Here is a 15,990-nt window from a genome sequence, read left to right as displayed (position 1 = left end):
TATACAAATTCCCTTTAGTAAATTGTGGGCATTGGCCACTTTGTTTTAACATACTGCACAGTCTTTTCAACATAAGGCATGAAAATATTGGGAAGAGAAAGAAGGGAGACACATTCATACTTTGCTTTATAGTGATGTAATTATCATTGTTAGTACTCTGAATTGGAATGCCTAAATAACTTCCATTACCATCTCATAAGGTAGATTTTTTCTGCCAATAATTTTTTTTTTTTTGTTATCTGATATTATCTTTATCTCATCTTCATTTTTGTAAGAAGTTTTGTATCTATCTTTGTAAGAAACTTAGTTGGCAGTTTTTTCCCAGCCCGTCCCCCTTTTATCCCTTCCAACTCATTTTATTGGGGGGGGGGGATTACAGTACACTTGACAAGACATGAGTGAAACTTCTCATCTCTCTGTGCCCTTTTTCTTTTTCCAGATAGAAGGTGAGAGGCAGAGAGGAAGAGACAGAAGAAGGAGAGAGACCACAGCATTTCTTTGTGAAGCCTTCCCTTTGAGTGGTGCTTACATATGTTAGCGGGGGCTTGAACCTGGGTCCTCACTCATGGTCAAGTGTGCTCTCTACTGGGTGAGCCACCTCCTGGCCTCTATTTTTACTTTTTTAAACACTTTCTCCTCTGTACTAGTATTTCTCATAGCTGTCATTTTTACTCTTAATGGTATCAATATTTCTCATAAAATCTACTCATTTTCCTCTCTGTTGTTTAGATTTCATAAGCATGATCAAAATCTACCTTCTAATTTGTTGATCTTTTTTCTGCCTGCTGTATCTACTTTTAAAAAATCAGTATGCTTTATTAAAATATATACTATAGTTCATCTCAAATTATCAGTAGACAGTATATGATATAGCAAGCAATGGTTTCTATTAATTTTTACTACTGAATATATCAATACATTTGAAGTTATATTGTAAATTTTAAACTTTACGGTTCTGTATTTTTTATTTTCAGATTTTCCATATCTCTTGTTGTCTTATATTTGGTAAACATTTATCATTTTCCTTTATTTATTTATTTATTTATTTATTTATGTATGTATGTATGTATGTATGTATTTAAACTGGCTTTCTCTTTTGCTTTTTAAATCAGTTTATGGGGGAGGGGCTAATAGTTGACAATGCAATTGATGGAACATGGGTACGATTTTTCAGTTTCCTGTGAGGGTTGTCTTCATGGTTTTCTTTAAGTCTAGACCTCCTGTGCCTAATTTTCAATTCTGTGTAATGAGAGCTAGATAGATGGGTAGATGGCTGGATAGAGAACACACATACTTGCCATGTGCTTTGTTCTTGGTCCTGTCCATGGTGTCCCATATGGGGCTAGAACCCAGAACCTGGCACACAGAAGACATGCAGTCTACTACCGAGCCATATCATGGGCCCTGAACTCTTAAAGGTCTCATTCATCCTCCCAATGCATACTCTGTTTCTCCTTAGAGGGTACAGCTTAGGAATAATAATAGTCATTTTTCAGGGCTCTCATTACTAGACAGACTTTCATCATTCTGTGCCTGTTTTTTCATATAGAGAGACAGAGACTGCGGGAAAGACACAACACCAAAGCTTCCCCAGTGTGGTATGGGCCAGATTCACACTTCATCGTAGACCTGGCAGAAACCCCTCTCCCCCGGGGGAGCTATCTTGCTGTCCCTGCTGGACTGTTAGACTTTACTCTCTGACTTTTCCCTTATCACTGCCACCTGGTAGCCTTCACTACTGAATTGCTCACTGCTCCATTATTCTAAATAGTCCTCTGAGTTATAAGTTACTCCAAAGACTGTATGAATTCAGTTTCAGTTTTTTTCACAGAGATAGCCCTTAGGGCTAGTCTTTGAAGTTCTGACACAGTAGAACTCCTGCTAGCTGTCTTTTCATTTGGATCTTTCTGGTGAACTTTTAGGTAGTCGATGCATTGGATTGTTTTCATAAATAAAAACACTCCAGGTATCTCTTAATTGCTTATGACTTAGGCACTATTCCAAATGAAGCCGGATCCCTTGAGAGAATTTTAGACCTCACCTTTTACTTGCTCTACCTGTCTCTGCTTTGGAATTGGAGATGGGGTTATTTTTATTTATTTTTTTAATAAAATATTATCTTTATTTATTGAATAGAGGCAGCCAGAAATTGAGGGGGTGGGGGAGATAGAGAAACACCTGTAGCCCTGCTTTACCACTCGTGAAGCTTTCCCCCTGCAAATGGGGACCAGGGGCTTGAACCCAAGTCCTTGTGCACTGTAATATGTGCGCCCAACCAGGTGTGCCACCACCACCTGGCTCCTGAGATGGGGTTATTTGTATTGTTGCTACTGCAAGGCACTGGACAGGAAGGTCAGCTTTTTAAAAATGTATTTATTTATTATCTCAACTTGCTTCTGTTGGCTTAGAATGTATTCCTTTTGAGTCAGATTTGGTGAAGACTGTTCGAGTTCTGTATTGTTAGGTTGCCAAGCCTGGCATACCATCCATGCTTTCTCCTTAAGAAGAGTAGGGTTTCTGCCTCCCAGAGCTGGAAGACATGGTAACTATTGGTAATCGTGCTCCTGGTTTGGCTGTCACTGGCCTCAATTGTTAAGAGATAAAGGAAGTCTTTGTTCTTGCTGTACCCACCTGGGGTTGAATTTCTGTGCTGACCTGGTCCTTGTGAAGGAGCATGGGAGGAATATGAAATCTGATAATGGGTCAAGCTGTCATGAACTGTTTCTTTTCTTACTGAAATGTAGTAGATATTCTTGAATAAACATTTCTTTATTGTTGCCCTCTGTGAAATGTTATGAGATCTCAAATGACTGGTTTAAAAAAATGTTTTTTTTTTTAAAATCAATTACAGTTCTCTTCCTGTGGGACTATTTGTAGAACTCATTGTCATTCTGGAAGTCAGTCCTTGTTTTTAGAGAATTAATTGGTATATGATTCACATTTTGAAGATATTATATATGTCATATTAGTTATATTACATACATTGTGCACTATGTTTACATTCTGACTCTTTGTTTAGGCCATGAATTTATTTATAAAGTATTCATATTGTTATGATTTTTATTAAATAGCATTTCATTTAGGTAAAATACACTCAGGAACACTTATACTATTCTCTCCAGAGTCAGGTTTAATAAAGAATATTTATATTAATTTCATATGTCAAGAAAGCATTGTGATTTTCAATTATGCACAACGATATGTTAACAGTCTTGAGGAAAAGAATATATACACTAATGAATACACAGTATGCTTCTTTGTAAAGCACAAAGACATCAATGCAAATTTTTTGCTTTCAGGGTAAAGACAATGGTAAAATTCATTTAAAATGTGTATCTAGGTTCTGGTTGCTTAGTAATTCTCATTTTGAAAATATTTATCCAGTTTTAGACTCGATATATGCCTTATTATGCATATAATATTTTACTTCAAAAGTTTATTGTGGGATGCATGTGAGTTTTAAATTGAATACAGTTTATATTTTCAGTTTAGAGTTTAAACTGAATACAGTTAAGAGTAAATTTATTATAATTTATGTTTTATTTGCTATTTAAAACTTAATGTTACTTTGGTCCTCTTATTGTATGGAGACTTTTTTCCTACTTTTATCACTGAAAAATAATCGAGACATAAAAATATTAATTATTTTTAAAATTAAGCTTATTCAAAAATTTATGGTACTATGAATTTCAATATATTAAAAATGAATTTTAGAGTTTAAAAATATAAATAATAATTCCAGGGAAACATTATTTAAAAATTATCTTTTGTATGATATACTTAAACATTAAGGAGGCCTTTTTATCCTTTGTAATAAGGTATTTAAATTTTTTTTTCCTGTAGGACAATTTTGAAAGAAAGTGGGTTTGCCAGATACCTTCATTCAGCTGTTCTTATCAATGGAGCTATGCTTATTTTTGGAGGAAATACCCATAATGATACTTCCCTGAGTAATGGTGCAAAATGTTTTTCTGCCGATTTCCTGGCATATGATATAGGTATGTATTTGTTACGGTTGTACAATGTAGGAAATACCAGCGGTTTTCCATGTAGAGATTCTCAAGTGCCTATATGCTACTTGACAATGTGTTGTTTATGTTACTTAAAAGTTTGGTAACAGGTTGCGAACTGTCTTCACTTCCAGCGTAGATGTAGGCTGATGTCAGGGAGTGGATACACTTGGGTGAATTTGGGGTAGAGACAGGAATTGAAAAATCTGGGTTTGAATGTTATTATTGATGTCTTTTATGTATTGTACCCTCTATGAACACTATTGTGTTTAACTGTGACTTTAATAGTTTTGATAGTGGTTGGGTATGGGACACTATCAAGTTATATAAACTATAAATGGTAGGAATGTAGGCTTTTACAGTTTCTGAAGATGAACAAAGATTTATTTACTAATTTAATTTGATTTATCATTACTGGGGCTTCCCTGACTAGGGCTGACTTTTTTTAGATAGAAAGAATCAGAGGTAGAGGCAAAAATTCCATTGTATTGAAAGTTAACCCCTCCGAACCTCCCCTACAGTATGGACCAGAGTTGAACCTGAGTCATTTATTTGACAAAACAGACACCTTCCAATTGAGCTACTTTAATAATCTGCAAAGCTGTTTTGCAGCTATATTTGTATTTAAATCAGACTTCTGATGTATGTTTACTTTGTGTTAGAGGTTGATAGAGAAAGGTTATAGAAATAGTAAAGGAAATAAGACTTTTGGACAAAATTGAAGTCTAGAACATACCTAGCGATGGTAGTGACTGAGACTTTCTTAGACAACCAGAAATTTAGTCTACTTTCATGTTATTTAAGTTTAATTATGCTATTTATAATTCTATCAGTTTCTGAATGTTTGAGTTTATGTTTTGAAATCGTACGTTTAGCTACCCAGTAAATTTAAGTTTAATTATGCTATTTATAATTCTATCAGTTTCTGAATGTTTGAGTTTATGTTTTGAAATCGTACGTTTAGATACCCAGTAAGCTAGTATAATGAAAATATTTCTTCTACCTTACTAAAGACAACATATAGGTGCTATTTATACTATACCCCCCAATTCTTAACAGTAGCATTTATTTATGATAAAAGTAATAACATAATTGTAATTTATTAACACATTTTGATAAAGGAAGATTAGAACAAAGAGTAATAAGTTTAATAGAGAAGAGAAGCTTATGTTGGTTCATTAACGCCATGAGACCCATAGTTAATTTAGAAAATTATTTCTAGTATCAGCCTATAAAGAAGATTGTGACTAGTCACAAACACTTTGAACTTTATAATTCCTAGCAAAAGAGTTAATTAAGAGGGATGGGGCAGTTTACCTGGTTGAGTGCACACCTTTCCATGTGCCAGGATGCCACTCTGTGGGGCACTGCACAGTGGAAGCTTCACTAATGGTGTGGCATATCTCCTCTTGCTGTATCTCCCTTCTCTTATTTCTCACCTTCCTTCACTTCTACTAGAAGAAAGAACAGAGTTCTTTAGAGTTTGTTGGGAACAGTGGAATCATGTGGGCATTTAGCTTTAGTGAAGCCCACATTTAGTGACTAAATAAATAAATAAAATAAATAAATAAGGAAGCTAATCATACTTTTCAGCTCTCAGCTGTGAGTGTTCAGTGGCCATGAGTCATTAAAAATAAATTCACTGTCTTTGGGGCTTTTGGATCCTAAATAATTCAATCTTTACAGTGTTGAAATAATAATTTAAAGTGATGATTCATGAAAATGAAATTGTTCCAGCTTTTAGAAGACTTAACATTAATACCTGAAATCTTTAAAGATGGATTAACTGAAGTACTGAATCTAAGCTGCTTCCTTAGTGCTCTGGCCTTGCTTTCCTGGAGCTGTCAGTATTCAGTTTGGGGCAGTTTGGGGCTGATGATATAGCAATTTGACTTCACTGTAAGCAGATGAAAGCTTACTTACTTCTCTTCTAGGAATCCAAATTGTAGGAAGAGAGGATTTTGTTGTTAATTGTTAGCTGTTGAGCCAGATCTTGTTGAGCGCGGGCCGCGGAGAAGAGAGAGGGGGTCCGGAGCGAAGAGGAAATGCAAATCTTTATCTGCACTGGCACCTCAGAGTTGGGTGCTAGAGAAGCAGGTTGGGCCACATGGAGGTAGCGAAAATGGCTGCCTCACGCAGTAACCTTTCCTGCCTCTGAACACCGGAGTGAAGCGCTGGCAAGAGAGTGAGGTGCGGAAAACGAAGGGTTTTTATAGGAGTAGCTTTCACGAGAATGGGAAGGGGGAGGAGTAACCATAGCACTCCAGGATAGGATGATAACTCTCATGAGAATGGGAGGGGGGAGGAGTGACCAAAGCACTCCAGATATCGCGGGGATATAGACAATGTCCTGAGGGCATAACATGGTGGAACAGGCACTCCGAGAATGTCTCAACTCTCAGGGGGAACTAGCAGTAGCCTGAGGGGACAACATGGCAGATGTGACTGCATCACACAATTTCCCAACATCTCCCCCTTTCCTTTTATCTAATGCCCAGGGCAACAGTGTGTAAAGTCTGTGAACTACTCAGGGTCAGTCTATGAAAAACCAGCAACGTGAAGGGAAGAAAGCTGCTGTAAAATTGTCTAAAGTGTCCAAAGGGTATACCAGCAAGTCCGATAAAAGTCTCAGTCCAAAGTAGGCGACTAGGGGGAGAAATGGCAGGGGATGAAATGCTGCATGAGGAAGGTCAGCCTCTGGAATTATGTTGTTTATGTCGGGCTGAGCTTCATTGATGGGAGACAGATGACCCGGGACTCATGGTTGAGCTGTAGGCAGTATCTCTTTATTCATGCAGGATGCAGCACAATCTAAGCCGAGCTAAGCTAAACTAAACTAAAAACTACAAACAATCTTGTCCTTATAAATATACTAGCCCAGTAGGGTGGGAACAGGATGCGATGCAGAGAGGGTGGAAAGAAAAGTGACTGGTGAAAATCAGGGTATGACAAGGAGAGGGGGCGGAGCAGGCAAGAATTCTACCACTAAACCACCAATGCCCTGGAGGGAAGGTGGTGCTTGTTAACAGAGGTTATGTAAATAGAATACAGTGTTATGTCAATAGAATGCAGTGTTAAGCAGGGGGGATTAAACCAAATGAAACAGAAGGGGTTTTTTAAAAGCATACCAACAGATAGCGGTCCATGAAGTGAGATTTTGAACTCTAACAAAAGATTCTTCAAGGGGTTCCACTCAATACTGATACATTAATAAGTAAAGATGAGATAGTTCATAGTTACCATTGAGAATTCATGCTTATTTCATATTGCTTATAGTTATTATGCTTTATGTTTTATGTGTCAAAAAGGGCTGCTAAGGTGAGGAAACATTTGAGATGTTAATTTCCTGGAGAAAGAGTCCATTGGGATAATCACTATTCTGATTACTACTGAGTATCTTCTTAGAAAGAGCTATTCCACTGCAGGCATTATACATATTATCTGAAATCTCTGATAACACGATGTTAATATGTTAGTTTCCAGAAGATTAAGATTTGTGAGGAAAAGGATCTTCCCAAAGCCATGCCATGAGGTAGTTAGTGCAGCTACCATTTCAAGCTCCTAATAATTATCTTTTGACTTGACTACATTAGGCTGTTTAGTTAGGTCTTAATTCTCTTAAGGAATTATAAGACTCCTATTACATAGCTGTTACAAACTATGCTGCTGTTTAATATTGCTGAAGGATGAGGAAATGTTAGTTTCATTTTTTGGAGCATGTTCAGAATGGAGGGAAAATAAATTTTTATTTTTATTTTTGTAGGGCTTATAATTGGAGGATTAGGTGTACAGTATAGTCTTTAGCACATAGGCACAGCCTCTCATCTCCCCTTTAATGGCATCTAAGAGACACACCAGGACTCCAATGTTCCTTCATCCTGTTCCTGTCCCTCCTCCCCCAGAGTCCTTTGCTTTGGTGGGATCCCACATACCCAGTCCAAGTTTCACTTTATGTTTTTCCTTTGCTGCCCTTTATTCTTAAGTTCTACCTGTAAGCGAGATCATTTTCCATTGGCCTGTCTCTTTCTGGCTTGTCTCACTCAATGTGATGCCTTTAAGATCTGACTACAGTATTGCAAAAGAGATGACCCCATCATTTCTAATAGCTGCATTGTGTATATGTACCACAACATTCTTAGTTATTCATCTATCTTTGAGCATCTGGGTTGCTTCTAAGTTTGGGCTATTGCAAACTATGTTACTGTGAACATAGGTGTGCGTAGGTCTTTGTGGGTAAGTGTCTTTTGTTTTCCCTGGATAAATCCCAGGGAGAGGGATTGCTAGGTTGGTCTATTTCTACTAATGAATTTCAGACTACTTTCCATAAGGTTTGGACCAACTTGGATTCCGGAATCACCAACTATGTAGGAGAGTTCCTTTTCTTACATAACTTCTTCCAACAGTTGGTGATTCTGTCTAAGTTACTACATCTCCACAGATGTAAAGTGATATTTTGTTGTTTTATTTACATTTCCCTGATCATCAGTGATTTTGAGCATTTTTTTTTCATGTCTGTTAGCCCTTTAGATCTCTTCTTCAGAGAAGATTCTGCTTATACCACCTCCCATTTTTCAATGAAGTTATTTGTCTTTTCAGTTGTTGAGTTTGGTGAGTTCGGTGTCTATTTTGGTTGTCAGTCTTCTGTCTGATATATGACACAAAAATATTTTCTCCTATTCCGTGGTGGAGGTGGTCTCTCTGTTATGACAGTGATTCCCTTTGCCATGCAGAAGTTTTCCAGTTTGATGTAGTCCCATTGGCCTATATTTGCTTTTGTTTTCCTTGCAGTTGGATTCTAATAAGTGAAGATGTTGCAAAAACTCATTTGGAAGAGTGTTCTGCCGATGTTTCCTCTTAGGTATTTGATGATTTCTAACCTAACTTCTAAATCTTTGATGCATTTTGTGTTTACTTTTGTATATGATAAAATTTGGTGGTCCAGCTTATTCTTCTCCATGTTTTAACCCAATTTCCCCAATACTATTTGTTTTAAAATTTCTTTTATTATCTTCATTTATTGGGTAGAGACAGCCAGAAATTGAGGAGGAGATAGGGAGGGAAAGAGACAGAGATACCTGTGTCACTGCTTCACCATTTGTGAAGATTTCCTCCTGCAGGTGAGGACTTGGGGCTTGAACCCAGTTCCTTGTGTATTATAATATGTGCACTTAACCAGGTGTGCCACTACCTGCCTTCCCCCATACCATTTGTTGAATAGGCTCTCTTGTCTCCGTTTCATTTTTTGGGGGAGGTTCCCTTGTTAAAAATTAGATGTTTGTAGGTGTTAGGGTTGATTTCTCAACTCAGTTTTATTCTCCTAGAGGTCTCTGTGTCTATTTTGGTTCCAGTATCAGGCTGTTTTGATTAGATTGACTCTTTAATATGCTTTGCAGTTGGGAATTGTAATGTCTTCATCTTGCTCTTTTCTTTCAGGACTCCTTTGGCTATCCTGACTTCTTACTGCTTCGCAATAAACTTTTGTATCTGTTGTTATACTATCTTGAAGAAGTTTGGTGGGACCTTGTTAGGAATTGCATTAAATCTCTATATTGCTCTGGGTATAATATTAGTGGTTTTTATTTTGATGATGTTAATTCTTCCAATCCTTGAGTATAGGATGGCTTTTCATTTCTTTATATTTTCCTGTTTTCTTGAAAAGATTCTCATCTTTTTCAGTATAAAGGTCTTTTTCACTTTCGTTGTTAGGTTTATCTTTAGATATTTGATTGATTTTGCTGCTGTGGTAAATGGAATCAGTTTCTGAGTTTTTCTTCATATTTAGTGTTCGCATAAAGGAATACCACTGACTTTTGTATGTTGCTTTTGTAGCCTCAGTTCTTTTGGATTTTCCTTTTTTCTTTTTCCTTTTGTTGCCCTTGTTTTGTCATTGTTGTGGTTATTATTATTGTTGCCATTGATGTCATTGTTGGATAGGATAGAGAGAAATCAAGAAAGGAAGGAGGAGGGGAAGATAGACGGAGAGGAGGTGAGAAAGATAGACACCTGCAGAACTGCTTCACCACTTGTGAAGCGACCCCCTGCAGGTGGGGAGCCCGGGGCTCAAACCGGGATTCTTAGGCCGGTCTTTGTGCTTCACACCACATGTGCTTAACCCACTGTGCTACTGTCCCTCTTTTGGATTTTTTATGTATTCTATTGTATCTTCTGCAGATAGTAACAGTTTGACTTTTTCTTTGCCAGTCTGTATCCCATTAGTATCTTTCTCTCATCTGATTGCTATGGCAAGGACTTCCAAGACTATGTTAGATAGTTGTGAAGGGGAGGGGCAGCCTTGTCTTGTACCTGAATATAGAGAGAAAGCTTTCAGTTTCTTTCCATTCAGTATGATATTGGCTGTATGATTTCTGTATATGGATTCTTTCTGTTTATGGATTCAACTAGTTTGAGGAATTTCCCTTCTATTCTCATTATCTTTTAATTTTTAATCATGAAGAGATTTTGGGTATTGTTGAATGCTTTCTCTATATCTATAGAACTGGTAATAGAGAAGACGTCTGCAGACAACCCCCCCCACATTTTCATATTTTATTTTATTTTTTTTTTTTTAAAGAATTTATTTATTTATTCATGAGAAAGACAGGAGGAGAGAAAGAACCAGACATCACTCTGGTACATGTGCTGCCGGGGACTAAACTTGGGACCTCATGCTTGAGATTCCAATGCTTTGTCCACTTCGCTACCTCCTGGACCACTACATTTTCATATTTTAATAAGCTTCCCTTCCTGCTAATAGTACCAAAGTAAAAAGCAGTCATATAATTCAACATAGAATGACTATGTGTTTCAAAATAAAATAATGTGTTTCATTATTCATCAGAATGAGTATCTGTCATTCACAGTGAACCTTCCATCTATATTCTTTTGCGTTTGTAGTGTAAAGTATTGGGAGATTTTCTTGGGAAAAACATTTTTCAAATTTCAGAAAGTGTCTTTCATAATTGGTTTCCTTAGGGAACATGTTTTTGTACAAATAAAAAACCACCATTACTTAATGAACCAGTTATAAAGTAGATCATTGTTTTTATGGGAATGTTGCCAGTTTTTCTCTCAGTGTAATATGACAGGACTTCCATAGCATATCTAGCTGGAATGCATCCTAAGATTTAGCTGATGCCTTTGTGGTCTATGACGTTTAAACAAATAGGAATATTGATGCCAATGCTAATTTTTCATTGCTTCAAAACATACTATTACAACCTTACTGTCACAGTAAATTTTATATAGTGACTGTCATTAATCTTTGAGGATATAACCTTGCTTTCACAGTTCTCATTATGCTGTGCTTGATCGATGTAGACGGTATATTGTGGTGATTTCCAAATATGGCTTTACCTTGATAACACCTTTGAAGGTTGCTGGAAGAGGAAAATCAGACCTGTTAATCTGTTTCTCTTAGGGTTTACACGGTGTCTATATTTTTTTTTTTTTTTTTTTTTTTTTTTTTATTTAAATTTTTAATTTAAGAAAGGATTAGTGAACAAAAGCATAAGGTAGGAGGGGTACAACTCCACACAATTTCCACCACCCAATCCCCATAACCCACCCTCTCCCATGATAGCCTTCCCATTCTCTAGCCCTCTGGGAGCATGGACCCAGGGTCGTTGAGGGTTGCAGAAGGTAGAGGGTCTGGCTTCTGTAATTGCTTCCCCGCTGAACATGGGCGTTGACTGGTCGGTCCATACTCCCAGTCTGCCTCTCTCTTTCCCTAGTAAGGTGTGTCTCTGGGGAAGCTGAGCTCCAGGACACATTGGTGGGGTCTTCAATCCAGGGAAGCCTAGCCAGCATCCTGGTGGCATCTGGAACCTGGTGATTGAAAAGAGAGTTAACATACAAAGCCAAACAATTTGTTGAGCAAACATGGATCCCAAGATTGGAATAGTGGAGAGGAAGTGTTGGGGAGGTACTCACTGCAAACTCTAGTGTAATCCTGCTTTCAGGTATATATTTTGCAGTAGTTTATGGATACGTGTGCGCATACGCTCTCTCTCACAGAAACTGGTGTATGTCTAGGTTATGGGACTTTGTTAGAAAGTGAACTACCTGAGATGAAATTAGAGTGTACTATAAAAGGAAAGGTCTCACCCGAGTAATGAAGCTGAAGGGTTGTCATTCCACACGTGAAGTCTCTGGATACACTCTGAGGTGAAGCATGTTGAGATGGCAATCGTTGCTTTGGTTAGGTTGTGATCGGCGGATGCAATATTATTTGGTATGGATTGGGAGAAGCATACGGGAAAGTGAGCCCTATCCATGGGTGCCAGGACTGGGGGAAGTAGGGGCTCTATAGTGAAGATGTGAGGTTCCTGCTGTCTTAGGGTTCAAAAAGACAATCAATAGTTAATATTATCATCACATTATTTGTTAATTGGGTTAACTTTGAAAAGTCCCTTTGTTATGGTTTGCTGTACAGTACCCAGTATCTTGTATATAGCTGTGCTATTGGAAGCCTCCAATCTACTTGGTCTAGGCTTTTGAGAGAGTCCGCATATCGAATACGTAGCCTATCTATTAAAAAGATTCAGTTTGTCTCCTGAGAACCTTTGAGACATACAATTGATTTCCCCCTCTCATATTAATTAACTACTGATTTATATGTCTACATTTTGCTAGGAGTGTACATAAACACCATTCCCATCACCAAAGGACCGTGACCCATCCCTCCCGCCCATTCCCACCCCCCACTGGCCCAGAAAGCTACATGTCTACCCCTCACCACTGGGTTTTTTCTTTGGTGCCCTACTTACAATTTGATCAGGTCCTGCTTTTAGTTTCCCTTTCAGATCTTCTAAGTCAGCTTCTGTTGATGAGTGGGATCATCCCATACTCATCTTTAACTTTCTGACTCAGTTCACTTAACATAATTCCTTCTAGCTCTGTCCAAGATGGGTCAGAGAAGGTGGGTTCATTGTTCTTGATAGCTGCATAGTATTCCATTGTGTATATATACCACAGCTTTCTCAGCCATTCATCTGTTGTTGGGCACCTGGGTTGCTTCCAGGTTTTAGCTATTATGAATTGTGCTGCTATGAACATAGGAGTACACACCTCTTTTTGGTTGGGTGTTATGGAGTCCTTGGGGTATAACCCCAGGAGAGGAATTATTGGGTCATATGGAAGGTCCATGTCTAGCCTTCTGAGGGTTTTCCAGACTGCTCTCCACAGAGGCTGTACCAATTTACATTCCCACCAGCAATGTAAAAGGGTTCCTCTGTCCCCACATCCTCTCCAGCATTTGTTGCTGCTGTCCTTTTTGATGTATGCCATTCTTACAGGAGTGAGGTGGTATCTTAGTGTTGTCTTAATTTGCATTTCTCTGACAATCAGTGACCTAGAGCAGTTTTTCATATGTTTGTTAGCCTTTTGGATCTCCTCTGTGGTGAGTGTTTTGTTCATTTCCTCTGCCCATTTTTGGATGGGGTCATTTGCTTTTTTGGTGCTAAGTTTGCTGAGCTCTTTATATATTTTGGTGATTAGTTTCTTGTCTGATGTCTGGCATGTGAAGATCTTCTCCCATTCTGTGAGGGGTTAAATTTCATTACATCAGGTGCACTTCTTTGATGCCCCAATACTGAGTTTATCCTCTGGTTATCCCACGTTCAGTCCCCAGACTCTCAGGGAGAGTGCCAGTCGTAAGAGTTCATGGATAATTGCATGTTGCTATAGTCTTGTTATAGTCCTGTAGGCCTGTTAAAGTTTTAACTCATGACTTACTCCAGACCTCTGCCCTAGAGTGTGGGAGTTGTAACAAAAAGATATCACAAAGCCTTTCAGTAAGTTGGCCTTGTGGTATATTTAAACAAAGAAATATACTGGTAACAACAACAAGCAGACATGTTCTTTCAAGCATGGAGGCATAGATAAAAATTTAGTAGGATTTCTAATAACAAATATCAGGAAGGCTGGGATCAGAAAACTCTTCAACACCCCTTCTCTGTCTCATACCCTCTATCTGGAAAAAAGAGGGGGGAAAAAGATTCTTCTAGGACAAGTGGAATCACGGTCTCCCCCCCTCCCCCCAGTGGAGTAAGAGAATTCTATATTGCACCAAAGTAGTTCAGGTCCTGGAACATGATGGCAGAGGACCTAGTGGGAGTGGTATTGTTATGTGGAAAACTGAGAAATATTATGCATGTACCAACTATTGTATTTACTGTTGACTGTAAAACATTAATCCCCCCAAAAGGAAAAAAATTGAGGGGCTGGGTGGTGGCACACCTGGTTGAGCGCACATGTTACAGTGCACAAGGAACCACGTTCCAGCCCCCAGTCCCCACCTACAGGGGGAATGCTTTGCAAGTGGTAAAGCAGTGTTGCAGGTGTCTGTCTCTCCCTCTCTACCACCCCCTTCCCTCTCGATTTCTGGTTGTCTCTATCCAGTAAATAAAATCAAGATAATAAAACAATTAAAAAAATAAAAAAATTAGAAAAACAGGATTCTGAACATAACAATTTTACTTATGACAGTAACTTTTACAAGGCACTTATTAAAAAATAACACAGTTAATGAAACTGAAACAGCAGTTCAATATTTAGGTAATGTGCTACAATCTAAAGGTCAGAATATCCTCAAACACCTACAAGTTAGTTTACAAAGTAGAAACTATGTCTTTGCATTTGTGTAGCATAAGATAAGAAATTGAAATTAAAATAGCTAGATGTTTCATTTCTTGACTACACCAACTACATTGTCACAATTCCAGCGTGTGGGCTGGTAGAATAACTCACCTGGCTAGAGAGTGCCTACTCGGCTACATGCGTGGTGTAGGTTTGAGCCCTGGCCCCCATCCAGTAGAGGAGACAGGGTGATGTAGAAACTTTCCCTCTTTCTCTGTCTGTGACTTTCTCTGAAAGGTCAGCCCAGCCCTGAGTGATTTTAAAGCCTGGTGATGACAAAAAATAAAATTCCAGTATTTTTATTCTTTGTGCTTAGGATTGTTTTCATCTCTTGAAGTTTACTTTGTTTCTTTACTAGTCAGTATTTGTCTGTGCTCTCTGTCAAATTCTTAGTGATCTTCCTTAAAGAAAGCAGTCCCCCTGGCCTGACCGCCTGAAATGACTGTGTTGGTTTTCTGTCCTTAAAAAAAGAAATCCTTAAGATCATTCACATTTTAAAAATGATATTTGCCAATTATTAATTGTTTTGAGCTTTAGTATATGTTTTTATTTTCATCATAGACTATTATGCAGAAGAGGCCAATAAATAAAGTAAAATGTGTTCTTTCACTTAACAAAAGAGAGAACATGTATTTGTTGAATTCTCCCTATAGTACCTGCTACTTTATATAAAGTTTGTAATGTAATTTTCATAACACAGGCAGTGTGTATTATTCATTTATAGAGGAAGAAATTCATTTTATTATGGTCAGACTCAAAGTCAAGTAGTATTAGATCCCAAATCTGAGTTTAATGTTATTTTAAAATATAATTTTATCTTAAAATATTAATGTGTGTGTGTGAGAGAGAGATAGTGTGTGTGTGTGTGTATGTGTGTGTGTGTGTGTGTGTGAGAGAGAGGTGTGTATGTATGTGTGTGTGTGTGTGAGAGAGAGTGTGTGTGTGTGTGAGTGTGTGTGTGAGAGTGTGTGTGTGTGAGAGTGTGTGTGTGTGAGAGAGAGAGAGTGTGTGTGTGTATGTGTGTGTGTGAGAGAGAGTGTGTGTGAGTGTGTGTGTGTGTGAGAATGTGTGTGTGTGTGTGAGAGAGAGAGAGAGTGTGTGTGTGTGTATGTGTGTGTGAGAGAGAGAGAGAGAGAGAGTGTGTGTGTGTGTGTGTGTGTGTGTGTGTGTGTGAAGGGGGGAGAGAACCAGTAGTTCCTCAGTACTGGAACACACCAATATTGTGTATCTGGGACTCAAATCAGGGTCACATACATGGCAAAATCAGTGCTTTGCCAGGTGAATTATCTCACCTGGTCCTGATCTTTATCCATGTGTGAGTTTTCTGTTGTTGTGGAGTGAGGTT

General features: G+C 38.1%; 1 protein-coding gene across 4 annotated transcripts in view; it reads left to right on the top strand.

Annotated features, from left to right (window-relative positions):
- Positions 1 to 15,990, top strand: part of ATRNL1 (attractin like 1) — a 700,209-nt gene that overhangs the window by 89,551 nt on the left and 594,668 nt on the right. For all 4 annotated transcript variants that reach the window (XR_009544641.1, XM_007519967.3, XM_060171225.1 and 1 more), the window contains exon 10: positions 3,844 to 3,998. Coding sequence is in view for 3 of the 4 variants with exons in the window: in XM_007519967.3 (XP_007520029.2) it covers positions 3,844 to 3,998 (155 nt within the window). In the remaining variant the exon portion in view is untranslated. The remainder of the gene's footprint in view (positions 1 to 3,843; positions 3,999 to 15,990) is intronic.

Source organism: Erinaceus europaeus, chromosome 14 (assembly GCF_950295315.1).
Source record: "Erinaceus europaeus chromosome 14, mEriEur2.1, whole genome shotgun sequence".
Taxonomy (NCBI): domain Eukaryota; kingdom Metazoa; phylum Chordata; class Mammalia; order Eulipotyphla; family Erinaceidae; genus Erinaceus; species Erinaceus europaeus.
Note: the sequence above shows the minus strand (reverse complement) of the source record. Positions and strands in the feature narration are given on the sequence as shown.